At 43.7% G+C, this 26673-nt stretch overlaps 1 protein-coding gene and 1 long non-coding RNA gene across 2 annotated transcripts in view; both read left to right on the forward strand.

Annotated features, from left to right (window-relative positions):
• The first annotated feature begins 112 nt into the window (after positions 1-112).
• The window catches only part of DTD1 (D-aminoacyl-tRNA deacylase 1), a 156841-nt gene continuing 130280 nt past the window's right edge, over positions 113-26673 (forward strand). Inside the window, exons 1-3 of the mRNA XM_036418862.2 lie at positions 113-279; positions 7797-7887; positions 10793-11028. Coding sequence (XP_036274755.1) covers positions 237-279; positions 7797-7887; positions 10793-11028 — 370 coding nt within the window. The 5' untranslated portion in view covers positions 113-236. The remainder of the gene's footprint in view (positions 280-7796; positions 7888-10792; positions 11029-26673) is intronic.
• LOC123651490 lies at positions 6650-7601 on the forward strand. The gene is made up of 2 exons (XR_006740249.1): positions 6650-7244; positions 7569-7601. It is a non-coding gene; the product is annotated as an uncharacterized LOC123651490 (long non-coding RNA).

The following is a 26673-nucleotide window of genomic DNA, read 5'->3' on the forward strand; positions in this document are numbered from 1 at the left end:
GGTCCTGTCCCTGGATCAGCCGGGTTACGGGGAGGCCGCAGGTGGGCGTGACCAACCTCGGGGGGGGGCGTGGCCCACTCCCGCCGGCCGTCCCCAACCTGGCCTTCCTGGGCCGTGGGGCGCACTTCCCAGTGTCACCGGCAGAGGGCGCAGGCCGCGGAGCCGCTTGCAGAGCCGTGAAGCCGGGAGGAGCGGCTGCGACCCCACTCGCCCCAGCCGCCGCCGCCGCCGCCGCCATGAGAGCCGTGGTGCAGCGCGTCACCCGGGCCAGCGTCACAGGTCAGTCGGGCGGGGCCGGGCCGGGAGGAGCCGCCCCTGACCCCGCGCCGGCAGTCCGTCCCGCCGCTCCGCCGCCACCGATTCCCCGCGCGGTCCCCCGGCGGACCTGTCTGTTCCCCGTGCCCGCCGGCTCGCACCCCGGCCGGGCTCGGGTCGCGGCTCCCGCCCCAGATGGCTGTCCATGTGCCTGGGGGCGCCCAGCGCGCCCCTGGCTGCAGGAGCTCCTCTTTGGGCTCAGGATAAACACGCCTTATTATTCTCTTTATTTTGGTCCTGCGCACAGAGGGGCGGACCCTCCTCCGGGAATCCCCACGGCCCGTTCTCAGTGGAGTCGTGCACACACACGTGGGGAGCGTTTCCGGAGCCAGAACATCCTCCTTTTCAACATTCGGTTTTAATTCCCCGTTTCCCCAGTTTCTACAGCCTGGTTTTCAGGGAGCTGACTCGCCCAGAGGCGAGGAGCTGTAGGTTCCCGTGGAGGAGTTCTGACAGCTGCGTGGACCCACGTGACCCGCCCCGGACTGGCGTTTCCTTCCGCTGGACATCCTCCTCCTCCTCCCTCCCAGCACCCTGCAGGCACCGGGTCAGAATCTGAGGAATTCAGGGTGAAATGTTGCTCTTCCCCACCCATATCTTGCGGGGCACGTCACCCAACCATTAGCCATCACTTCCACTAATGATTCTGCTTTTTAAAATCTACTCTAGAAGATAATCCTAATTATAGAAAACACTTTAAAGGGATAAGAAGGCAGAATGCAGAGGACTTTTAGGACAATGAAATGACCCATTGAGATACTATAATGATGGATACATGTCATATATGTCTTATTTGTACTGAAGTCTAATTTGTACAGCGATGAATGTTCATCCCCGTTAACCGGGTCCAGATGACTCATATAGATAACGTAGGCGTTTTAAAAACTCAAGCCAAGATAATACAGATATTTTTTAAAAAATGTAATGAGTAATTTTAGATTTTTTAAATAGCCTTTTCCACTTTTATTGGCAGGATTATAATATTATTTCAGTCCAGGTAATTCCAGGTATTTTTCAAGCCAGTCTAGACACCAAATACCAAATATGTGTTCTTGTGTCTGCAAAAATATAAATCTCAGAACAAAACAACAACATCCCCTAAAGAAACAACCGAATCCAGCAAAACTACATACAGGTGTTTAGATCTGAGGTTCAATTTTTCAACTCTGCCTAATGATTTTTAAGCTCTTCTGGTAACTGGTTTTGCATATGGCCCGGGAGTAATAGGGAATAGAACAACACAGGGATTTATGGAATTTTAAAACAATTTTTAAAGATTTCAGTTAAGCCAGGATCAGTTTGGCTCAGTGGATAGAGTGTTGGCCTGCGGACTGAAAGGTCCCGGGTTCGATTCCGGTCAAGGGCATGTACCTTGGTTGCGGGCACATCCCCGGTAAGGGGTGTGCAGGAGGCAGCTGATCGATGATTCTCTCTCATCGATGTTTCTAATTCTCTATCCCTCTCTCTTCCTCTCTGTGAAAAATCAATAAAACATATATTAAAAAAAAGATTTCAGTTAATATTCAAAGTCACTAAACTAGGATAATTTGTAGAAGAGAAGATTTTTTTGCTTTATGTGGTCATCATCAACAATGACTAAACTTTGGAGAATTTCAGTTTTGATATTTTCTCTCTGAATTCTCATTCTGGAATATTGAAAACATGTATTCTGTGAGATTTGCTGAATATTTTGAGTGATTTTAGTTGACTATTTAAATTATATGTTTTTAGTTAAAAACAAGCAAATAAACCTACCTGCTATTATTTTTTTTTCTTTTTTTAAAATATATTTTATTGATTTCTTACAGAGAGGAAGGGAGAGAGATAGAGAGCTAGAAACGTCGATGAGAGAGAAACATTGACCAGCTGCCTCTTGCACACCCCCTACTGGGGATGTGCCCGCAACCAATGTACATGCCCCTGACCGGAATCGAACCTGGGACCTTTCAGTCCGCAGACCGACGCTCTACCACTGAGCCAAACCGGTTTCGGCAAACCTACCTGCTATTAAAAAGATAAGCGTGAATTGTGGGAAGGTGTTAATAAAATGGAATTCTCTCAGTGCTAGAGGGACATTGGGGTTAGCCAGGCCTTCTGGTTGAATTGTAATGGAAAGAGATTTTTTGATTCCTTAAAAATGTGACTGGCTCCACCGAAATGTGGCTGTAAGTTAATGACATTTTATTTCAGAGTCTAAAATGTCATTTCCAATATTATAGTTGGGACAAGAGTACACTCTTACGAGTCATATCATATATATATATATATTTTAATTGATTTTTTTACAGAGAAGAAGGGAGAGGGATAGAATGTCAGAAACATCAATCAGCTGCCTCTTGCACACCCCCTGCAAGCAAGGCACATGCCCTTGACCGGAATCAAACCCGGGACCCTTGAGTCCGCAGGCCAACGCTCTATCCACTGAGCCAAACCGGTTTCGGCAAGGAGTCATATCTTTTTTTTTTTTTTTTTTAATATATTTTATTGATTTTTTTACAGAGAGGAAGAGAGAGGGATAGACAGAAACATCAATGAGAGAGAATCATCGATCAGCTGCCTCCTGCACCACCCCTACTGGGGATGTGCCCACAACCAAGGTACATGCCTTTGACTGGAATCGAACCTGCCACCTTTCAGTCCGCAGGCTGACGCTCTATCCACTGAGCCAAACCGGTCTCAGCAAGGAGTCATATCTTATTATGTGAAGGACTCACTTTATGAGATTGGCAGGCAAATTTTGTTGCCATAGTGTGGTTATTGTGGTAATCTAACTTAAAAAGCTTGGTTTTGAAACATTTCAAGCATATTCATTTGGATAAACAGGTGAATAGTACATAAACCCCAAGTCCTGTCACTCAGCTTTAGCAGCTGAAATCTGAACAGAATCATAGAGCTTTGGGAAGAGGTTCTAAAATCGATGGGCTTTAATGTGTTAATTGGGGTGATGAACCTCAAAGAAGAGGTTCTTGGATGATGCCACTTGTACATGGAGAAACAGACCAGATATCTCAGATATTTTCTAGCCTGGTAACCTTTTGTCTAAAATTCCCACTTTTTAAAATTTGGAAATCCCGCTGAAACTGGTTTGGTTCAGTGGTAGAGTGTCGGTCTGCAGACTGAAGGGTCCCGGGTTCGATTCCGGTCAAGGGCATGTACCTTGGTTGCATGCACATCCCCGGTGGGGTGTGTGCAGGAGGCAGCTGGTCGATGTTTCTCATCGATGTTTCTAGCTCTCTATCTCTCTCCCTTCCTCTCTGTAAAAAATCAATAAAATATATTTTAAATTTGGAAATCCCTTTGTCTATAATAAAAGGCCCCTTTGAATCTCCCAATTCTTCTATTTGTTTCAGGAGGAAGGGCAAAACTGGTCTAAAATAAGAGAGCAATCTGTGTCATCTATAGACTTTGGGACATAATTTGCTTCTTATGGAGACAATGTTACATTGTAAAAATGTTGAAACTTCAAATAGTGATTTGAATCACTTCAACTTATGATTCTGCTTTTTAAAATCTACTCTAGAAGATAATCCTAATTATAGAAAACACTTTAAAGGGATAAGAAGGCAGAACACAGAGGACTTTTAAGACAGTGAAATGACCCATTGAGATACTATAATGGTGGAGACATGTCATTTTATATGTCTTTGTCCAAATCCAAAGCACCAGGAGTAAACCCCAATGTCAACTTCGGACATTGGGAGATCATGGTTTGTTGTTGTAGGCTTATCAGTTATAACGAATGTATCCCTGTGGTGTGAGTCAGGTCATTGGATGGAAGGCAACTGTTCTACTGGATGGGATGCGACTGTTAAAAGATGTTTAGGAAAAGCTAATAACATGGAAAAATCCTAATGCAATGTTAAGGAAAAAGATAAGACACAATTTATATACAATATTTACAATAATATTACAATAATATTTTTTCTTCCAAAAAGTATTTTTATTGATTTTTTTACAGAGAGGAAGGGAGAGGGATAGAGTTAGAAACATTGGTGAGAGAGAGTCATGATCAGCTGCCTCTTGCACACCCCCTACTGAGGATGTGCCCGCAACCAAGGTACATGCCCTGGACTGGAATCGAACCTGGGACCTTTCAGTCCGCAGGCCGATGCTCTATCCACTGAGCCAAACCGGTTAGAGCATCTATTCACCTATTGATGGACAGTTAGGTTGCTTCATGTCTTGGCTATTGTAAATAATGCTTCATTGAACATATGGATGCCTATGTCTTTTTGATTTAGTGTTTTGGGTTTCTTCAGATAAATACCCAGAAGTAGAGTTGCTGGTCCTTCATTGTCTCTTGTTATATAGTCTTTGTTTTAAAGTCTTTTTTGTCTGTTGTAAGTATTGCTAACTCAGCTCTATTTTTTACTTCCATTTTTATGAAATATATATTTTTTAAAGACTTGTATATATATATGTATATATATATATATTTTTTTTTAAAATACTTTTTTTAAAAAAATTCATTTCAGAGTGGAAGGGAGAGGGAGAAAGAGATAGAAACATCAATGATGAGAGAATCATTGATTGGCTCCCTTCTGCACGTCCCTCACTGGGAATCGAACCTACAATGCAGGTGTGTGCCCTTGACTAGAATCGAACCTGGGACCTTTCAGTCTGCAGGCCGACGCTCTATCCACTGAGCCAAACTGGCTAGGTCTGAAATATCTTTTTTCATTCCTTTACTTTTAGTATGTGTGTGTCTTTCCATCTGAAATGAGTCTCTTGTAGGCAGCATATATAAGGATCTTATTTTCTTATCCATTTAGCCACCCTGTGTCTTTTCATTGGAACACTTAATCCATTTACATTTAAAATAATTATATATATATATATATATATATATATATATATATATATATATATATATATATTTATTGTCATTTTATTATTCATAAAAAGAATGAAATTTTGCTATCTGCAACATCATGGATGGACCTAGGGTACTGTGCTGAGAAAAATAAGTCAGAGAAAAACAATGCCATATGATTTCACTTGCATGTAGAATCTAAAACAAACAAACAAACAAACAAACAGGCAGACCAGAAACAGACTCATAGATATAAAGAACAAAGGGATGGGGGTTGGAGGAATGGATGAAAAAGGTGAAGGGATTAAGAAGTACAAACTTGTAGTTACAAAATAATCATGGGGATGTAAAGTACAACATAAGGACTATCCTATATAATAAAAGAGTAATATGCAAATTGACCATCACTCCAACACACAAGATGGCTGCCACCATGCAGTCAAAGATGGCTGCCCCCATGTGGACACAAGATGGCTGCCACAAGATGGCCAGCAGGGGAGGACAGTTGGGGGCAATCAAGCCTGCAGGGGAGGGCAGTTAGGGGTGACCAGGCTGGCAGAGGAGGAAGTTGGGGGCAACTGGGCCTGCAGGGAAGGGCAGATGGGGGGGACCCAGGCCTGCAGGGAGAGCAGTTAGGGGGGACCAGGCCTGCAGGGAAGGGCAGTTGGGGTTGGCCAGGCCTGCAGGGGAAGGCAGTTAGGGGCAATCAGGCTGGCAGGCAGAAGTGATTAGGGGCAGTCGGGAAGGCAGGCAGGCGAGCAGTTGGGAGCCAGCAGTCCTAGATTGTGAGAAGGATGTCCCTGATACCAGTAGGATCAGGCCTAAATGGGCAGTTGGACATCCCTCGAGGGGTCCCATATTGGAGAGCGTGCAAACTGGGCTGAGGGACACACGTTCCCCTCTCCCCCATGCATGAATTGCATGCACCGGGCCTCTAGTAGTCAATAATATTGTGATAACTATATATGGTATCAGATAGGTACTAGATTTATCAGGGTGAACACTTTGTACTTTATATAAATGTCTAATCACAGATTATACACCTGAAACTAATGTAATATGTATGTCAACTGCAATTAAAAAAATAAAGAATTATTGAAATAGAAAAAAAAGAAAATACTATTTATTTATTTAAAAATATTATTATTGACTTCAGAGAGGAAAGGAGAGGGAGAGAGAGAGATAGAAAGGCCAATGATGAGAGAGAATCATTGATCGGCTGTCTCCCGCATGTCCCCTACTAGGGATTGAACCTGAAACCAGGCATATGCCCTGTCAAGAAATCAAACTATGTGACCTTCTGGTTCATAGGTTGATGCTTAACCACTGAGCCATGCTGGCCTGGCCTTGTCAGGTGTATTTATAGATATTATTATCCAATTGAAGCAAACAAGAAAATGGCAGAGTTGCCCCTCTTCTAATTGGAACATTAGGTCAGTACATGATAAAGTAAACAAACACACACACACACACACACACAAACACACACACACACACACAAACACACACACACACAAACACACAGAATAATCTAATGAGATTTGGCAAAAATTTGACCAAAAAGGTTAGAAAATTATGAAGATCAGTATTTGAAGGAAGGATTCTATTTTCCATCATAACAATGCATCTTGGCCTAAGTTCTGTGCCAACACTATTGGTAGTAGAGTGTACATTTAACTATAAACACATACACAAATGTTTGGACTAAGAATATATGTTCAGAGGTTATTTTTATGAATGAGTTGCATGATTTAAAAAGATCTGGGAATCATTGGCTTAGAATGTAACTTTAGTACTAAACTGGGAAATAATAGTTTGCTGACTGGAAACTTTTAAAGCATGGTTTTGTGTATAATATATTTCTCTTTTCTGGAGTAAGTAGAAAAATTATTTTTTTATTTTATGACATGTGTTTTCCATTTTGTGCTGTGTATTGTGTTACCAGATTTGCTGATTCCAAGATAAGCAGGCATCTCCTGAGAATTAATATAGCTGAGCTGGATTCTCTGGGCAGGAAAACTTCTGTTTTTATAGATTGGCAAACTCCATCATAGAAAGTTTCAGGTGTCTTAAAGGTCACACAGATGAAAATGTGGCCCTCAAACCCTCCTTATTGGTTGTTCACTTTAAATATATTGTGTGTGTGTGTGTGTGTGTGTGTATATATATATATATATATATATATATATATATATATATATATATTTTTTTTTTTTTTTAATTTTTATTTTTTATTTTATTGATTTTGTACAGAGAGGAATGGAGAGAGATAGAGATTTAGAAACATCGATGAGAGAGAGTCATCGATCAGCTGCCTCTTGCACACCCCCTACTGGGGATATGCCCGCAACCAAGGTACATGCCCTTGACCGGAATCGAACCCGGGACCCTTCAGTCCCCAAGCCGACGCTCTATCCATTGAGCCAACCGGTCTCGGCAGGTTGTTCACTTTAGAACACATTCATTCCAGATATAAAATCAGAATGGACATAAATTAGTATTGTTTTACTGCATTTACATAACTCCTTTCATTTTTGAATATCTGCTGTCTTTGTCAAAAAAGTTAAAAGCAGTATGAGTGATATTTGAACATTCCTGTGGTTATTTAAAAGTGTTTCATGGCGCCTCTATGGTTCTGAGTCCTTTTTGTCTTTTGTTTCTTTTCTAGTTGGAGAAGAGCAGATAAGTGCCATTGGACGGGGCATCTGTGTGTTGCTGGGTATTTCTCTGGAAGATAGTCAGAAGGAGCTGGAGCACATGTAAGATATGAATTTCTCTTTGTTTGCTTTTTTACAAACAAAGAGCAAAGTTATTACTTTTTTTTTTTTTTTTAATCCTCACTTGGTATTTTTTTAAAAAAATATTATTTATTGATTTTGTACAGCGAGGAAGGGAGAGAGATAGAGAGTTAGAAACATCGATGAGAGAGAGTCATCGATCAGCTGCCTCTTTGCACACCCCCTACTGGGGGTATGCCCGCAACCAAGGTACATGCCCTTGACCGGAATCGAATCCGGGACCTTTCAGTCCCCAAGCCGACGCTCTATCCATTGAGCCAAACCGGTTTCGGCCTCACTTGGTATTTTTTCCATTGATTTTTAGAGAGAGTGGATGAGAGAGGGAAAGACAGAGAAAAATATCTATGTGAGAAAAACACATCTATTGGTTGCCTCCTGCATGAGTCCTGACCAGGGCCTGGGCCTGGGAAGGAGCCCGCAACAGAGGTACATGCTCTTGACCAGAATTGAACCCAGGACCCTTTGGTCCACAGGTGGATGCTGTATCCACTGAGCCAAATTGGCTAGGCTAAGTCATTGCTCTTTGAATTGAATATGTGGTAGTTGTGTCATACTGGAGGCCTGGTGCACAAATTTGTGCACGGGTGGGGTCCCACTGACTGGCCAGCGCTTGGGGGGCCAATCGGGGCCCTCTCGCCCAGTCCCACTTGGGGCAGATGGGGGCTGGCCAGCCAAGGAGGGACTGCGGGAGGGCTCCAGGGCTGTCAACTGAACCGGTGACCCATCGGTCGGACACTTAGCATATTTCACTTTTATTTTATAGGATTATATGTAGGATATATGTGCACACACATACACATACTAGGAACTTCTATAGTATTTTGTTCTTATAAAGTGAGCCTCTGTTCTTTTATCAATTTGACATTCGATGTAGTATGGCTATCTTCATGTTGCAGATGAGAAGATGAGGAAGAGTAACCTGTCAAATGACACCCACTAAGTGAGCAGCAGAGCAGGAGTACCACTTAGCTTCCATCCCTATTCGCTGCTACTTCTGTGAACTAGTCTTTTTTTTTTTTTTTTTTTTTAAAATATATTTTATTGTTTGTTTTTTTTTAACAGAGAGGAAGTGAGAGGGATAGAAACATCAATGAGAGAGAATCATCGATCAGCTGCCTCTTGCACATCCCCTACTGGGGATATGCCCGCAACCAAGGTACATGCCCTTTACCGGAATCAAACCTGGGACCTTTCAGTCCTCAGGCTGACGCTCTATCCATTGAGCCAAACCAGTTTCGGCGTGAACTAGCCTCTTAATTAAAAACGGAATCTCTTTTCTTTTTAAAAAAATATATTTTTATTGATTTCAGAGAGGAGAGGAGACTGAGAGAAAGAGAAACATCAATGATCAGTGATCAAGTGCCTCCTGCACACTCCTCATTGGGGATGGAGCCCACAAACCAGGCATGTGCCCTTGACCGGAATCAAACCTGGGACCCTTCAGTCCACAGGCCATTGCTCAAATTGGCTAGGGCTGAGCCTCTTTTCTTATGCATTGTTTCTGTTTTGTAATTTGAGAAATATGATGTGGTTCTGTTAAAGCATTTTTAAAATGCCCAGCTGTTCATTGTGCAATAAGGATCTGGATCTCAGCGAGGTTAAATTACAATACTTGCCCAAAGTCACGTACACATAGCAGAAAGTCCAAATCCGAATTAGAACCTAGTGCTCCTCTTACTAACGTAGGGGGTTCGTTATTGCTATTGCCCAAATGGCTGTACAGCAGCTTTCCCCTCCCCTGTTTACCCCAGCACCACTGGACACATTTACTCAGATGCTTGGATCTGTTTATTCTGCCCTTTGGTGCCCAGAGCCTGGGTAATACCCCACCCAATTGTCCCTTTTGTTCAGATGGCAAATCCAAGTCCTGCTAAGGTGTTGATGACTGGTAGGGATAGTTCATTACCACTTCAGGGATGTTGGTATTTTAACAGCTCTCCCCTGAATACTTGAAACAGTAGAGTGGTGTAGTGGCTACAAACTGCAGCTCTGGGTCTGAACTCTTTATGTCTCTGACATTCTAGAGAGTTAATACTTACCTTGGTGGCTAAGAGATTTTGCTCAGCAGAAGACAAACTGTGGCTGTGGAGAGGAGGTGGTGAAAAGTGCCCACTACAGAGAGGACCCATCTGAAGAGACAGGGAATTACTATTTGTAGAGCCCTCGACCATATCTTCAGCAACATCCCAAAAGGTGGCTTTCCATTGGTGGAATCTCAGCTTCCATGCAGGATGTTCTTTGTCATGCTCTTGAAACCTGATCTTGTAAATGTTACCTAGTCCTCTTCCTTGCCAAGGGGGCTGTCCTTTGCCATCCACATGTGTAGGATTTAAGGAGCATGTGATATAGTTATTAAAGTATTTTTCTCCAGATCTTTTTGTTTCTTTTTTTTCTTTCAGATATTTTTATATATTTGTGGTAACACTAAGTTCTCTCTCAGGTATTTGCTGAATTGTCCATTTTGAGTAGCTCCAAGAAGGGGTGTACAAACGGGGTACCATTTACTCCAGTGTAAAGATTGAATTCTCCTATAGAGAAATTAGAATTAGACCCATGCTTTGATAATGGGTGGTTGTCATCTTGGCTCCAGTTCTAACTGGCACTGGCTGCTAGAGGGACCCACACACACACACAAAAAGGAAATCCCCAAAGTACCCTGTGAGGCAGGACCACTATTGCCCTGTATTACAGATGAGGGAACTGAGGCACAGAGAAGAAAAGTAACTTGCTCAAGGTCACACTTTCTGTAAGTGATGGGGTCAGCCTGATGTTCTTGTTTGGCAGGATGCTGGTGACATTTGGGGGTATGAAATGTATTGGGGGGCTTGTGACTCCAGCTAGCTCTCACTGCTATTTTTCTCCGTAGGGTCCGAAAGATTTTAAACCTCCGTGTGTTTGAGGATGAGAGCGGGAAGCACTGGTCGAAGAGTGTGATGGACAAACAGTACGAGGTGCTCTGTGTCAGCCAGTTCACCCTCCAGTGTGTCCTCAAGGGCAACAAGCCTGACTTCCACCTGGCAATGCCCTCGGAGCAGGCGGAGAGCTTCTACAACAGCTTCCTGGAGCAGCTGCGCAAGACGTACCGGCCGGAGCTCATCAAAGGTAAGCAGAGAGGCCCGGGGACACTTTGGAACAGGGGAAAAGAGAATCTGCAACTGCGATCTTTCCTTGGTCACCAAGTTTGTTGTTATGTTTATTACTGACTTAAAACAACATGATGGCTGCTGCCACTGCTTGTTGCTATACATGTCCTCTGGATGCCCCGGGTACCATATACCCTTCTTCATTCTTTTTTAAAAAAATATATTTTATTGATTTTTTACAGAGAGGAAGGGAGAGAGATAGAGAGCTAGAAACGTCGATGAGAGAGAAACATCGACCAGCCGCCTCTTGCACATCCCCCACTGGGGATGTGCCCGCAACCAATGTACATGCCCTTGACTGGAATCGAACCTGGGGCCTTTCAGTCCGCAGACCGACGCTCTACCACTGAGCCAAACCGGCTTTGGTTCTTCATTCTTTTTTAAAAAAAATATATATATATTTTATTGATTTTTTACAGAAAGGAGGAGAGAGGGATAGAGAGTTAGAAACATTAGTGACAGAGAAACATTGATTAACTGTCTCCTGCACACTCCCTACTGGGGATGTGCTCGCAACCAATGTACATACATACCCTTGACAGAACTGAACCCTGGACCCTTGAGTCCACAGGCCGACGCTCTATCCACTGAGCCAAAGCAGTCAGGGCCTTCTTCATTCTTTTAGTCACATTTGAAAATGCTTAGCAACCCAGAAGTATGTTTGATGTAGGGGTGTTTTATTTTGGTCACTTACTCTCCCCGACAGAAATACAGTGCAAGCTACAAATGTGAACCACATGTCATTTTAAATTTCTTATTTAAAAAAGTAAAAAGAAAAAAAAAAAGTAAAAAGAAACAAGTGAAATTAATTTTAAAACTGTATTTTATTTAGCTTACTATGTCTAAAATATTATGCTTCACTATGTAATTAATATAAAAAGTTAAAATGCAATAACATAGGTATATATATTTTGTGTACTCAAGTCTTCTAAATCTGGTGTGTAGTTTATACTTACAGCACATCTCAATTTGGACAAGCCACATGTCAAATGCCCCAAAACGGTGAGAGTCCAATGATTGTAATATTGGACATATAGGTTTAGGTTTTTGCCTACTTGTTTTTGTCAGGAATGCCAACCTCATTAGACTAACCAAGATTTAGTCTAGAAAATGGCTTGGTGGAATAGTGGTCCTGGTTTGTGGGAGAATTATGAGTCTTTTTAAAAAAAATATATTTTTATTGATTTCAGAGAGGAAAGGAGAAGGAAAGAGAAATAGAAATATCAATGATGAAAGAGAATCACTGATTGGATGCCCTTCTGCATGCCCCCTACTGGGGATTGAGCCCGCAACCAGGGTACATGCTCTTGACTAGAATCAAACCTGGACCCTTTCAGTCCGCAGGCTGATGATTTATCCACTGAGCCAAACTGACTAGGGTGAATTATGAATCTTTTTAAGAAGGCCATTCATTTTTAGTCTGTTTTCATGGGATAAATTGCATTTAAGATCATCATGGTTTGCCTTTAAAAAAAAATTAAATTCTTTATTGTTTAAAGTATTACATATATCTCCTTTCCCCCCATTGACCTCTCCCCAGCCGTTCCCACTCCCCAGCATATGCCCTCACCCCACTACTATTTGTGTCCATGGGTTATGCTTATATGCATGCAAACAAGTCCTTTGATTGATTTCTTATCCCTGTTCCCGCCTTCCCTCTGAGGTTGTATGGTCTGTTCCATGCTTCTATGTCTCTGGATCTATTTTTGTTAATCAGTTTATGTTGTTCATTATATTCCACAAATGAGTGAGATCGTGTGGTATTTAATTTTCTCCAACTGGCTTATTTCGCTTAGCATAATGCTCTCCAGGTCCATTCATGCTGTTGCAAATAATAAGAGTTTCTTCTTGCTGAAACCGGTTTGGATCAGTGGATAGAGCGTTGGCCTGTGGACTGAAAGGTCCCAGGTTTGATTCTGGTCAAGGGCATGTACCCTGGTTGCGGGCACATCCCCAGTGGGAGTGTATGCAAGAGGCAGCTGATGGATGTTTCTCTCTCATGATGATTCTAACTCTCTATCCCTCTCTCTTCCTCTCTGTAAAAAAAAAAAAATCAATAAAATATATTTATAAAAAAAAGAGTTCCTTTCTTTCTTTCCTTTCTTTCTTTCCTTTCTTACCCTAACCCTTTCCTTTCCTTTCTTACCCTAACCCTTTCCTTTCCTTTCTTACCCTAACCCTTTCCTTTCCTTCCCTTCCCTTCCCTTCCCTTCCCTTCCCTTCCCTTCCCTTCCCTTCCCTTCCCTTCCCTTCCCTTCCCTTCCCTTCCCTAACCCTTTCCTTTCCTTTCTTACCCTAACCCTTTCCTTTCCTTTCTTACCCTAACCCTTTCCTTTCCTTTCTTACCCTAACCCTTTCCTTTCCTTTCTTACCCTAACCCTTCCCTTTCCTTTCCTTCCCTTTCCTTTCCTTTCCTTTCCTTTCCTTTCCTTTCCTTTCCTTTCCTTTCCTTTCCTTTCCTTTCCTTTCCTTTCCTTTCCTACCCTACCCTAACCCTTTCCTTTCCTTTCTTACCCTAACCCTTTCCTTTCCTTTCCTAACCCTTTCCTTTCCTTTCCTTTCCTTTCCTTTCCTTTCCTTTCCTTTCCTTTCCTTTCCTTTCCTTTCCTTTCCTACCCTAACCCTTTCCTTTCTTACCCTAACCCTTTCCTTTCTTACCCTACTCCTTCCCTTCCCTTCCCTTCCCTCCCCCTCCCCTTCCCCTTCCCCTTCCCCTTCTCCTTCCCCTTCCTCTTCCCCTTCCCCTTCCCCTTCCCCTTCCCCTTCCCCTTTCCTTTCCACAGCAGCATAGTATTTCATTGTGTAGATGTACCACACTTTCTTTCTTTCTTTTTTTTTTTTTTAAATATATTTTATTGATTTTGTACAGAGAGGAAGGGAGAGAGATAGAGAGCTAGAAACATCGATGAGAGAGAGTCATCGATCAGCTGCCTCTTGCATGTACCACACTTTCTAATCCACTCATCTGCTTTTGGGCACTTAGGCTGTTTCCAAATCTTAGCTATTGTAACTTGTGCTGCTATGAACATAGGGGTGCATATATCCTTTCTGACTGGTGTTTCTGGTTTCTTGGAATATATTCCTAGCAGTGGGATTACTGGGTCAAATGGGAGTTCCATTTTTAAGTTTTTTGAGGAAACGCCATACTGTTCTCCACAGTGGCTGCAGCAGTCTTCATTCCCACCAGCAGTGCACGAGGGTTCCTTTTTCTCCGCATCCTCGCCAGCACTTGTCATTTGTTATGCTTTGCCTTTTTTTCTTCAGTTGGTTATTAGAAAAGCATGTTTAGCCATTTTGGTAATGTACCTCAATAAGAGACCTTTCGAAGTAGATTGTTTCTTTTGCTGCCATAATATTCTTTTATTGGCATCTAGTAGTTGTTAATAGTTAACTCTGTAGTATTTCCTACACTTTAATTTTCTCTGAATTAAACAAATCTAGATTTCTTCTTTATTTCATCTATTTTTATTTATTTATTTATTTTTTTAAAATATATTTTATTGATTTTTTACAGAGAGGAAGAGAGAGAGATAGAGAGTTAGAAACATCGATGAGAGAGAATCTTCTATCAGCTGCCTCTTGCACCCCCCCCCACTGTGGATATGCCCACCACTAAGGTACATGCCCTTGACTGGAATTGAACCCGGGACCTTTCAGTCTGCAGGCCGATGCTCTATCCACCGAGCCAAACCGGTTTTAGCTATTTGCTCTATTTAAAAAAAAATATGTTTTTTTATTGAGAAGAAGGGAGAAGGAGAGAGAGATAGAAACATCAATGATGACAGAGAATCATTGATCAGTGGCATCCTGCACACCCAACACTGGAAATTGAGCCCACAACTTGGGCATGTGCCCTGACTGGGAATTGAACCATGATTCCAGGTTCATAGGTTGATGCTCAATCACTGAGCCACACCAGCTGGGCTATTCGATCTATTTTCAATTGTAAGTAATAAAAGTTCTTACCTGATTTTGAAGCTCTGTAGCAAGCTCCACATTGAAGTTTGTCAGCTCATCAGACTTGCTCATGCTTAGAAGAGTGATATTCCTGTCCCCTTTGGAATTTCCTTTTATTTTAATTCTCCTTTTACTTGTGTAAAGTGTCCACTTGCCATAAGGATTCTATATGATCAGGACATTCCTGCCTTAAATCAAATTCCAGTCTTTACCTGGGTCCTGGTAGGACAGAATATATTTGCCTTTTCTGGAAATATCCAAGTCTTGAACTCTATTCACAAGTTTAGTCATGGATACCTCCAGTCTCTTTTTCCCACCCCATGTCCATTGAGATCCTCTGACCTGGCTTTGCTGCAAACGTGTTTTATCCCAGAATTAGGAGTTAAGGCAGATCCTCTGAATAATTACTTTTCTTTGCTGAGCCAAGGATTAAATGCCACCAGCATTGTCTTCTCTGCTTGATGTGTATAAAATCTTCCCATGTCTGAGTAATGTCAGATATGTTTTATATAGAATGCACTGCAGGCTCTTGAAAGGGTGAGTACCAGCAACAGCATAAAAGCATAAGTGAAGGCACTTTAAACGGGAGAACATTGATGATTGTAAGAAATAATGCAGTGAAAACAAAATAGCATTCATCTAAGTCCTTAAAGTAGAGTGTTGTGTGCATTACTGGGTGCTTTGTGATCCTAAAAATGCCTTTTATTGCTTGAAATGATGTGTCTTTTATCCAGGTAGTTATATGAAGTGCCTGAAACAATGTACTGTAGACAATATAATTTTATAATGGATTAGAAGTTAAGCTCATGGGATGTGATACATCTGATCATTTTGATAAAAGTCAACATGCATTATACAACTAATTTTAATTATAATTTATTTCAAAACCCTTTGAATTTTCAGAAGCACTGCAGTGATTTCACCTTCCTCTTTCAGCTTTTTATCTCTTTTATGGTCTTCAGTGGAACACAGTGTATAGAGCAGCGGTCGCCAACCGGTGGTCCGCGGATCACTGGTGGTCTGCGAGGCCAGAAAGGTTGGCAGCTGCTGGCGTAGAGCATGTTTTATTTAATGTTATTTATTTATTAAAAAATATTTTTATTGATTTCAGAGGAATGGAGAGGGAGAGAGAGAAACATCAGTGATGAGAGAATCATAGTGTGGCTGCCTCCTGCATGCCTCCTACTGGGGATCAAGCCCACAACCTGGGTATCTGCCCTTGACCAGAATTGAACCAGGAACCCCTCACTTCACAGGCTGATGCTTTATCCACTGAGCCAAACCAGCTAGGGCTAGTGCATGTTTTACAAACCTGCTGTCTTTTGGTTGAATTTGAGATTTTGGCTTCCATCTCCAACATGGAAAGTTCTCTGTTAGCTGAAGGGATGTTGGGATACAAATAAACTGCTAAATATTTTTTTCTTTTTAAAATTGATTTTAAAAGATAGAGGAAGGGAGAAAGAGAGAGAGAAACATTGATGTGAGAGTTTGGCTGCCTCCTGCACGCCACTCTCTAGCGATTGATCCTGCAACTCAGGCATATGCCCTGGGAATAAAACCAGCAAACTTTGGTTTTATCTCCTCCCCTCCCCTCCCTCCCCTCCCCTCCCCTCCCCTCCCCTCCCCTCCCCTCCCCTCCCCTCCCCTCCCCTCCCCTCCCCTCCCCCTCCCCCTCCCCTTTCCCCTTCCCTTTTCTTTTCTTTTCTTTTCTTTTCTTTTCTTTTCTTTTCTTTTCTTTTCTTTTCTTTTCTTTTCTTTTTCAATTACAGTTTGCATTGAAAGGTATTTTGTATTAGTTTCAGGTGTACAACACAACAGTTAGACATATAGACAGGTAGACCGATAATTTAAGTGCCCACCTGGCACCATAGATAGTGACCACAATATTGTTGACTATATTCCCTATGCTTTACCTTATATGCTTATACCTATTTTACAACTACCAGTTAGTTCTTAATCCCATCACCTTTTCTCACTCTGCCCCCTAGCAACCTTCCCCTCTGACATCCATTATTCTGTTCTCCGTATCCACTGTCAGCTTCTATTTTGTTTGCTCTTTAATTTTGCTTTTTAGATTTCACATATAAGTGATATCATATGGTAGTTTTCTTTCACTGTCCGGCTTATTTTACTTAGCATAATATTTCTTTCCTTTTTTTTTTTTTTTTTTTTTTTTAAACATTTCATTTCTTTGATTATTTATTTATTTAAAATATATTTTATTGTTTTTTTACAGAGAGTAAGAAAGAGGGATAGAGAGTTAGAAACATCGATGAGAGAGACACCGATTCAGCTGCCTCCTGCACACCCCTACTGGGGATGTGTCTGCAACCAAGGTGCATGCCCTTGACTGAAATCAAACCTGGGACATTTCAGTCTGCAGGCCGACGCTCTGTCCACTGAGCCAAAAACGGTTAGGGCAGATTTCATTATTTTTAAAGGCTGAGTAGTATTCCACTGTATATATGTACCACTGCTTTTTTACCCACTCATCTATTGATGGGTATTCAAGTTGCTTCCATGTCTTGGCTCTTGGTTTAATTAGATTGAACATTTATTTTACTTTCTTTCTCTGGAATGAACGAAACTATTTTAAACATATGTTTAATGTATTTCTCATATTTGTTGTTGAAGATTGAATAGAGGGAAGAGTGTACTCTACTTTATTTCTTCTTTCTGTTTCTTTATTGTTCCATCCGGTGCCCATGTGCTTTCAGGTATTTCCCAGGCTAGTTGCAGCTCTTCTGCACAGACCCAGTCATAGCTCATGCGCTGGACAGGGAAGTCCCTGATTTTGGTTTCCAGTCTGCTTGCTGATGTGACCTCAAGTAATTTCCCTGAGTTTGGTGTGGGATGGGAACCCTAGAATGGGAACCCTAGAAGGCAAAGTTGTTATAGTTTGGCCCTCATATATTTTTAAAATTATTATTATTGTTCAAAAGCATGCCAAAATACATCTGTTAGGGGATTATTGTGTGCCAGGCCCTCTGAAAGAGTAAACATTTTCTATTCTTATCTAATTACATCCTTACAGAACCCTTCAGGGAGGCACTAGGATTACTCCTCATTCTGCAGATGAGGAAACTGAGGTGCAGAAGGTCACTCAGCATACAAGTGGCAGAGCCTGGAATGGCCCCCCCAGCCATCTCTATGGTCTGAGCTTCTCTGACAGCTTCGCTTCACTGTAAAAGTCACAGTCTGTTGACTTGTTGGCCTTTCCTCATGCTTCTGAATTCAGCACGTCTTTTGTACTTTTATGTCTTTTCTGCTGTGCTCAGGAAAATCGGTGGGCAGGTTTTTGGACCTCAAGTAGGTCTAGTAAGAGGAAAGCAGTATAGCCTGAGACCTGGGGTCCTTTCTGTCAGAACAGGGATGTTAACCTGGAATTTTAGTCTTTTTTTCTGTTGGGGGAGATATTATTGCTTCTACTCATAATTGTGTCTCCTGTATTGATAAGACACTGTTTATCTGTTGGCCCTTGTACTGGGCTCTGGGTAAATAGTGTTGAGCAGGAGAGATGTTGTCCCTGCTGTAAAGCTCACAGTCTAGTGGTAAAGAGAGTGAGCAAACACAATTGCTATAGCAAGAAACATGTTCCTGAAGAGTTCACATTCTGTAAAACCCCAACTAAAACTATCAGGCTCATGGGCAAACCCCTAAAGAGCTGTGGTTGGGCCAAAAGGAAGAAGGCACTTGTTTTCCACTTTCATAAAATACTAGGGGCCCAGTGCACAAAATTTGTGCACTGAGGGGCTGTCCCTCAGCCTAGCCTGCACCCTTTCCAATCTGGGACCCCTCAGGGGATGTCCGACACTGCTGGTTTAGGCCTGATCCCTGCAACCATCTTGTGACAATGTGGGGCAGCCATCTTGTGATGACATGGGGGTGGCCACCTTGTGATGACGGGGGGTGGCCATCTTGTGACAATGTGGGAGCAGCTCTTGTGACACTAGGGTGTAGGGTCAATTTGCATATCACCTCTTTATTATATAGGATAGTCAAAGGGCTTCTGCTTCCAGTGCTGAGGGCTTTTCCTTTCTCTACTGAAGGTGGTCTTTTTGTTCTGCTGTTCTGAACATCCTTACCTCAGTAAACCCAATTTGGACCCCATGCAGCCTCTGTGTTCTACACACATTCTCTTATTTGCCAGTTGTGTATGTATGAGTAAATTCTCATTACAGAACAAGTATTGGGCCAGAACCTTCTGTAATTAGTGTGATGTATGCACTGAGGAAATATTTGGGAATGAATAACAGGGGTAGGTCTAAGGTGGCTAATGCGGTTGGGCTCGTTTCTGTTTGTTCTGTATATGGGTCATGTGTTGGACCTTAAAAAGTTGTTTTTTTTGGTTAATCCTTATCCGAGGATGTTTTCTTTATTGATTTTTAGAAGGAGTAGAAGGAAGGGGGAAAAACAGAGAGAGAGAAACATTGATGTGAGAGAGACACATCAATTGGTTGCTTCCCATATAAACACTAACCAGCAATGGGGATCAAGCCTGCAACTGAGGTATGTGGCCTTGATCAGAATCAAACCCATGACCCTTCAGTCCATGGGCTAGTGCTCTAATTACTGAGAAAAATGGTTAGGGCAGGACCTTCTTGATTCATCACAATGATACCTACGTAGAAGGTTTTTAATATTTTTGCATGTTCTGGGCCTGTGCTCTCAGCCTGGTTAATAGACCCTGTGGCTACTAGACAGATACTTACAGTTCTGTAATCACCACCACAATCAAGACACAGAACAGCCCCAACATCCCCCTTGCTGCCTTTCATAGTCATCTTTTCCCTCCTCTCCAGCCCCTGGCAACTACTGCTCTGTTTTCTGTGTCTATAAAGTACTGCGCACTTTTGGATCAAGGGTAGAGCTGGGATTTTCAGGCTTGCCAGTCACTCTCCTGGAGGATAAACTGCATAGACAGATTCTCTTGAATGCCCATCCGTTAGCATTTTTATACAGGTGACAGTGGGTTAAAAATGAACATCCAAGGCACATGCAGTTTGAAGGGAGGAACCCCAGATCTTTCTAGAGAAGGAGGACACTCATCTAGGTCACTTAGGCAGCAAGGAGCAGAACAGATTAGCGGTGCGCGTGGGCCAGTCCCCGATGGAGCAGGGAGCATTGTGTCTATGTGGGGAGTCTACAGAGTAACTGGGGGGCTTGTGTGGGGCCACAGAGTTAATGGGTCAGAATTGGGATGGAACTGAAGTGAGGTGGGGTCCCAGCTGCTTACTGCAAAAGTAGCGGAAGCTTCTGAAAGCGTAGAATGCTTCTGAGAATAAGAAATAGACAGTTCCACCCAGTCGTCTTCAATAATAGAGGGTTTACTGCTGTATGACTGAAACATGCAGAAGTGCAGGGAGTTCAGATTCAGCGGGAGCTGGGGATTCCTCTGTCATCACTGCTGTCACTGTTCCTTGGGATTCCCTGAGCCCCGCTTCCCCCTGCAGGGATCAGCTTTGTCCTCAGGCTGGCCTTCCTCAGGATGGCAACTGTGGATGCCCTCTTCACCATTCACCATCTCAGTAAGAAGAACAAGCCCTTGACTCTGCATTCTAAGCAGTGGTCCTCAAGGTCACTTGATAGCCTGGGTCACATGTCCACCCTTGAACGTATGTGGGATGGACTGTCTGGCTCAGCCGAGGTCATGTGCGTTTGCGTCACGACGTGTGGAGTCAGCCTCCTGGGACCACCTGGAGCCACAGTGGTGTCTGTGTCTGTTGGGGAGGAGGACGGGGTAAATGCATGCTGGGAGGGCTACTGGAAAGTGCCCCTCTGTGACCTTTACTGGCTTTATTGGTGGGCTGCCGGAAGGTGGGCTAAGACAGAGACAGTCCTGGGTACTGTGCCTTCCTGCGACAGAGGTGGAGAGGGGACTGTCTTAGACGTGTGTGTAATTAATGAGGGTGTTACTTTTACTTGTGTCTCTTTTCAGCAGAGACAAATGGCATAATTACCCTGAGAGGCACACGGGGTCCTATTCTGCCCCAATTATCCTTGTCTTAGTACTTTAAACCAAGCTGGCCCACTACATTCCCATGACCAGGAACCTCAGCACCCTTTGCCTGCCTGATAGTTGGGAATCTCCTGCTTTTGTGTCTGCCCTTGCACCCCTCTCCACTCTAGTCTGGTTCTGCCAGCCCCCAACCCTTTGGCTTTGCCAGGGCATCTCCTCTTTGTGAGAACTTGCTCCCCTGCCTTGTGCTCTGGTTATGTATTGCCATGTAACACACTACCCCAGAGCCTAGTGGCTTACAAATAACTCTAGTGTCTTCCTCACAATTTTGTGGATCAGGAAACGAGGAAGGGCTTGTCTCTGATCAATGTGGTGCTGGCTGTGCTGCAGGATCTGCTTCTAGATTGGTGTCTGTGCATCTTATTCCTCCTCTCTCCTCCTCATCTTATCCTCCAGGGCCTCACACTGTCTCACAGCCTGGTGGCCCCAGGGTAGTGGGATCGCTAACATGGTGAATGGCTTCTTCCAGAATGAGCATTCCAAGTGCGGGTGTTCCAAAAGACCAGAGAGGGAAGTGCAAGCCCTGGGCTGGGCTTGGAAAGTAGTGCAGCATCTCTCCTACCACAGGCGATTGGGCAGAGCAGTCTCCAGCCCTCCCAGATTCAAAGGGAGGGCTACCGAGCCACATTGAGATGAAAGAAACTCAGAGCCACACTGAGATGAAAGAATGTGGGGCCATCTTTAATTCTCTACAGCTCATAACTCTGGTGCTGTCAAAGGATTGTTCTCATTCTTCAAATAATTGCTCTAAGGGGAAAATAATAAGTGTACAAAGTCATCAGCTTTCCCCTTCTACTGCAGAATGAGCCAGAGGTTGAGGGTGCTTTATTGGACCCCAAGACTGACCGAGTGGGTCCAGGAAACTGGGTTCAGATGTGGGCCTTTGCAGCCCCTGAGGAATCTTCATCCTTCAGGAAAATGCTGACAATGCCGTGTTCAGTGGGAGGCCTTAAACACTCTCAAATTTGATTGGAGAGCATGTATTGCTTTTATAGCTAGAAAAAAATATTATACCAAAATGGAATAGTTAAAAAGAAGGGTTTCTGCTCTCAAGCTGCTTGTTCCAGCCCTGAGCTATTTGTAGTGCATTCACCTGCCAGCTTTGTTCAGCAAATCCGAAGCTGTCATGGGATTAAAAGGCGCTGCCTGCGCATTCTCTGTGGGTTCTGATCTATCATGAGCTTAAGAAATGTGCAAAGACATTTTAAGGAGCGCAGCAGCTTTGTGGTTGTTGAGCTCTGTTCACGTTGTGGGGTGTCCATTATGTCCATGTTCCCTACAGGGTCATAATGCAGAGAGAAGGCGCCAGAAGCGGGGAGACAACACTGAGTGTTTGCTTCATGGTTAGTGTTAATTTTTTGAGGATTTGTTTAATTTTCTACTCTTTTCACTACTTAAAACGTCTTAGCAGCGTGAGTGAGCTTTCCGTGGAAGCCTGCTTTATATGCGTTGGCGAGGGCTGTGGATAATGTAAACTTAGGAAATCACAATGTGGGAGCACCTCTGCACTGCTGATAGATGGCAAGGCTGGCAGACCGTGGCACACGCTCATGTTGCCGTGCACAAGTTTGATGCACATACGCGACTGATTTTGGTGAAATCAAGGAATATTTTCTGTCCTTTTAGTCTCTTCAGTAATTTGCTTATCAACTTCCTTTTCTACTTCTACATATGTGTTTTGGTCTTTCACTTAAACTACATTATCTCTGCCAAAACCAGTTTGGCTCAGTGGATAGGGCGTCAGTCTGCGGACTGAAGGGTCCCGGGTTCGATTCCGGTCAAGGGCATGTACCTTGGTTGCAGGAACATCCCTGTGGGGGGTGTGCAGGAGGCAGCTGGTCGATGTTTCTCTCTCATCGATGTTTCTAGCTCTCTTTCTCTCTCCCTTCCTCTCTGTAAAAAATCAATAAACTATATTAAAAAAAAATAAACTACATTATCTCTCTGGCTACAATTTATGCCTTCCCTCCGCCCAAATGGCAAACTATCCATTTTTGTTTTTAAATTCCAGCTTTTCATGATTTCTATGGTTGATTATTCAAAATAAACCGAATTTTACCAGTTCTCCTTTCCCACCTAAATAGGTGCTATGGTCACTTTAGAAAAGTGTAAGTTTATTTGCCTTCGGTTCACTTGTGCGTGGACTTGACCCTCAGGCTGGCTCACAGTGAGGCTCAACCCCCAACACAGTGTGTAGGCTTCTGTGCTTCTCAGAGGAAGCAGAATTCACCCCAGCAGGGTTTGGAGCCTGCCGGTATCTCCCTGTGGATATACTGCTTGTGAAGGTTTTGATAGTGCTCTGTTGTTTTCTGATGGTGGCCACTGGGTTTATTTGGGCCCCTTCTGGGTGTTGCTGGTGCAGGCCAAGGTCAGATGCTGCTTTTGACTGGCTCTCTGAACGCAGTTTGCAGCGATCAGCAATCCACAGCTTGTGGCTCCCTCTGCTGGAGCTGTGTGTGTTTGGAAAGGACCAAACTCCACACCAATGTCGGGTTTTTCCTAGCCCGAGGTAGGAAGCAGATTAGACAAACTCAAAGCACCCAGAGTTCCACCTCTGCTTGCAGGCTGATTGTTAGTCTCAGTCACTTACTGAGCCTCTGGCTGTAGACCTCTGCAGGGCAAAAACACTGCAGGGTCGGGGGAGAGGGTTTCCAATGGGCGGGCAATCCCCTCTTTTTCCCTTCCCCCCAGCCCAGTGCTGCCTGGATGGTAAACATCTGTCATATGGGGGAATGTCTCAGCACAGGGATCTAGGCTTCTCTCCTCTCAGCTCTCTCCCCGGAGCCACCAACCTCAGATCCTCCTCACACAGCTCTCACCCACTCTGCTTCCCTCTGCTGGAGCCCAAGGTGAGTGGCTGCACACGAAATTTTGTGTGTTGGCCCCTGTAAAAGGATGCCTGCATTTCTATCTCTCCTTGCAGACAGAAACCACACTGCTTTTCACAGCCAGATGTTATGTGGCCACCTTTCCCAGTTCTGGTGCTCTGCCTGGGGAGCCTGGCTTGAGGTTTAGACCCCAGACTTCTCAGTGGGAACTGCCCTGCAGCTGAGATATACCTCTGGAACTTTAGCTGCTGCCTGTAGGAGCCCAGCCAGCCCTCTCACGCCTCTGCACTTCCTGCCAGTCTTGATGTGGCATCCTCTTTGTGTTCTTGATTGTAAGAGTTTCTCCAGTTAGTCTTCAGTTGGTTATTCAGGATGATTTTTCTACATTTTAGTTGTAATTCTAGTTTGGTCCTGGGAGAATGTCAGTGTAGCTTCCTTCCACTTAATCCACCACCATCTTGGAATCTCCTCCTAGCTATTCTATTAAAAAGATATAATTTTATTGATTTCAGAGAGGAAGGGAGAGAGAGAGATAGAAATATCAATGATGAGAGAGAATCATTGATTGGGTGCCTCTTGTATGCCCTATACTAGTGATCAAGCTTGCAACCTGGGCATGTGCCCTGACTGGGAATCGAACTGTGACCTTTTGGTTCATAGGTTGATGCTCAACCACTGAGCCATGCCAGCCAGGCATCCTTCTAGCTATTGTTAATTATTATTATTATTTTTAAAATATGTTTTTATTGATTTCAGAGAGGAAGGGAGAGGGAGAGAGAGATAGAAACATCAATGATGAGAGAATCATTGGTTGGCTGCTTCCTGCACACCCCTTACTGGGGATAGAGCCTGCAATGAGGGCATATGCCCTTGACCAGAATCAAATCTGGGACCCTTTAGTCTGCAGGTCAATACTCTATCCACTGAGCCAAACTGGCTAGGGTTTAATTATTATTATTAGTATTATTATTATTAATTTATTAAAAAATATTTTATTGATTTTTTACAGAGAAGAAGGGAGAGGGATAGAGAGTTAGAAAAATAGATCAGCTGCCTCTTACACACCCTCCACTGGGGATATGCCTGTAACCAAGGTACATGCCCCTCACCAGAATCGAACCCGGGACCTTTCAGTCCATAGGTCGAGGCTCCATCCACTGAGCAAAACTGGTTAGGGATTAATTATTATTTTTTATATGAATTTTAGAACCAGCTTGTCTAATTCCAGAAAATAACCTGTTACTTTTTTTTGCATTGCATGAAATTTATAAATCCTAAATGCTGTGGTCCATGAAGATAATCACCCTCTAGCATATTCCTTCATTCCCTCACATCCCTTGACCAGTTTTTGGTGTGTTGACATTGCTTGGCAAAAGTCCAGCTCTGGTTAATATCAGCCCTTGGAGTACCATGTGCCTGTGTAGCTGAATGTGGCTGGAAGGAACATCCACCATGTTGACTATGGCTGGGATTGGGCCTAAACCGACAGTCAGATATCTGCCGGGGGGGTTCCAGATTGGAGAGGGTGCAGGCTGGGCTGAGGGTTTCTGTCTGCAAGGAATTTTGTGCACTGGGCCTCTAGTAGAGTAATAATAGCTTTACAGAATAAAGTAGAAAACTTTTGTTTTCTGTGGTCTGGACTAATTAAATACACTAGTTATCTGTTTCAATAGAACATATCAGTACAGCTCTTTGAGTGGCCTTTTTTGGTCATGGTGCTGGTCAGGTTTTCCAGAACCATCAGGTGTCTGCAGGGGTGCTCTGGGTGGCACTTGGAGGGGCTATTAAGGCTGTTCCAATGGGCGCTCTGGGCTACTATAGCTGTCAGGTGCAGAGTGCCCCAGGTTGATTCTCAGAGGGGCTACTATGGCTGTTGATTGTTTAACATTTTAGTTGTAATTACAGTTGAGGCAGGGAGGAGGTGAGTAAAAATTCCAGCTGCTCTGCTAACATCTTCTATCACCCCACCTTTAAAGTTGCTCCTACTATCTGTCTTTTGTCCCCAGAGGCTTTGAACTAGGTCATAACCCTTCTGGAGAAGCACCCTTAAGGTCACTATACTCTCAAAGTGAAGACTTATTCCCTAGTCTGTGTCCCAAATTGTGTCCAAGAACATTGCCCAGCTCAGCACTCCAGAGGCTCCGCAAGGTTAAGTGATGACATCAATATACTCCACTAATCAATATATATAAAACCCTAATATGCAAATAGACCAAACAGTGGAACACCCGGATAACCAAACAACTGGTTGCTATGATGTGCACTGACCACCAAGAGGTGTGCGCGGACCGGGGCAGGCATCAGCAGTAGGTGGCAGAGCATGGAATATGGTGGGCATTGGCTGTGGTGGGATGGTGGAGCAGGTGAGCAGGGGTGTCAGACCAAGGTGGGGTGCCAGTTGCTGTCTTTGGGGCGAGCCTCTGGTGGTAACTGAAAATTCTTTGCTCCCACACACTGCGATCCTGGTGGGTGCTCACACCTCTAACTCCCCTCAGGGCTTCTCCACCTCCCCTCCGCTCCTAAGGGGGCGTTGGGGCAGCAGCCACCTCTTGCACAGGGGACCAGGGAGCACAGTGGAAGGGCCGGGCCAGGGCACAGAGGATAGGCTGAGACCCGCCGCTGTGCCCACTGCAGCCTCACAGCCCACAGTTCCTTTCAAGGTGCATGAATTTGTGCACTGGGCCCATAGTAAAATACATAAGAAAGTCATAATAAAATGCCCGCAACCAATGCACATGTCCCCGACAGGAATCAAATCTGGGACCCCTCAGTCCGCAGGCCGACTCTCTATTTACTGAGC

Source organism: Pipistrellus kuhlii, unplaced genomic scaffold (genome assembly GCF_014108245.1).
Source record: "Pipistrellus kuhlii isolate mPipKuh1 unplaced genomic scaffold, mPipKuh1.p scaffold_m20_p_6, whole genome shotgun sequence".
NCBI lineage: Eukaryota > Metazoa > Chordata > Mammalia > Chiroptera > Vespertilionidae > Pipistrellus > Pipistrellus kuhlii.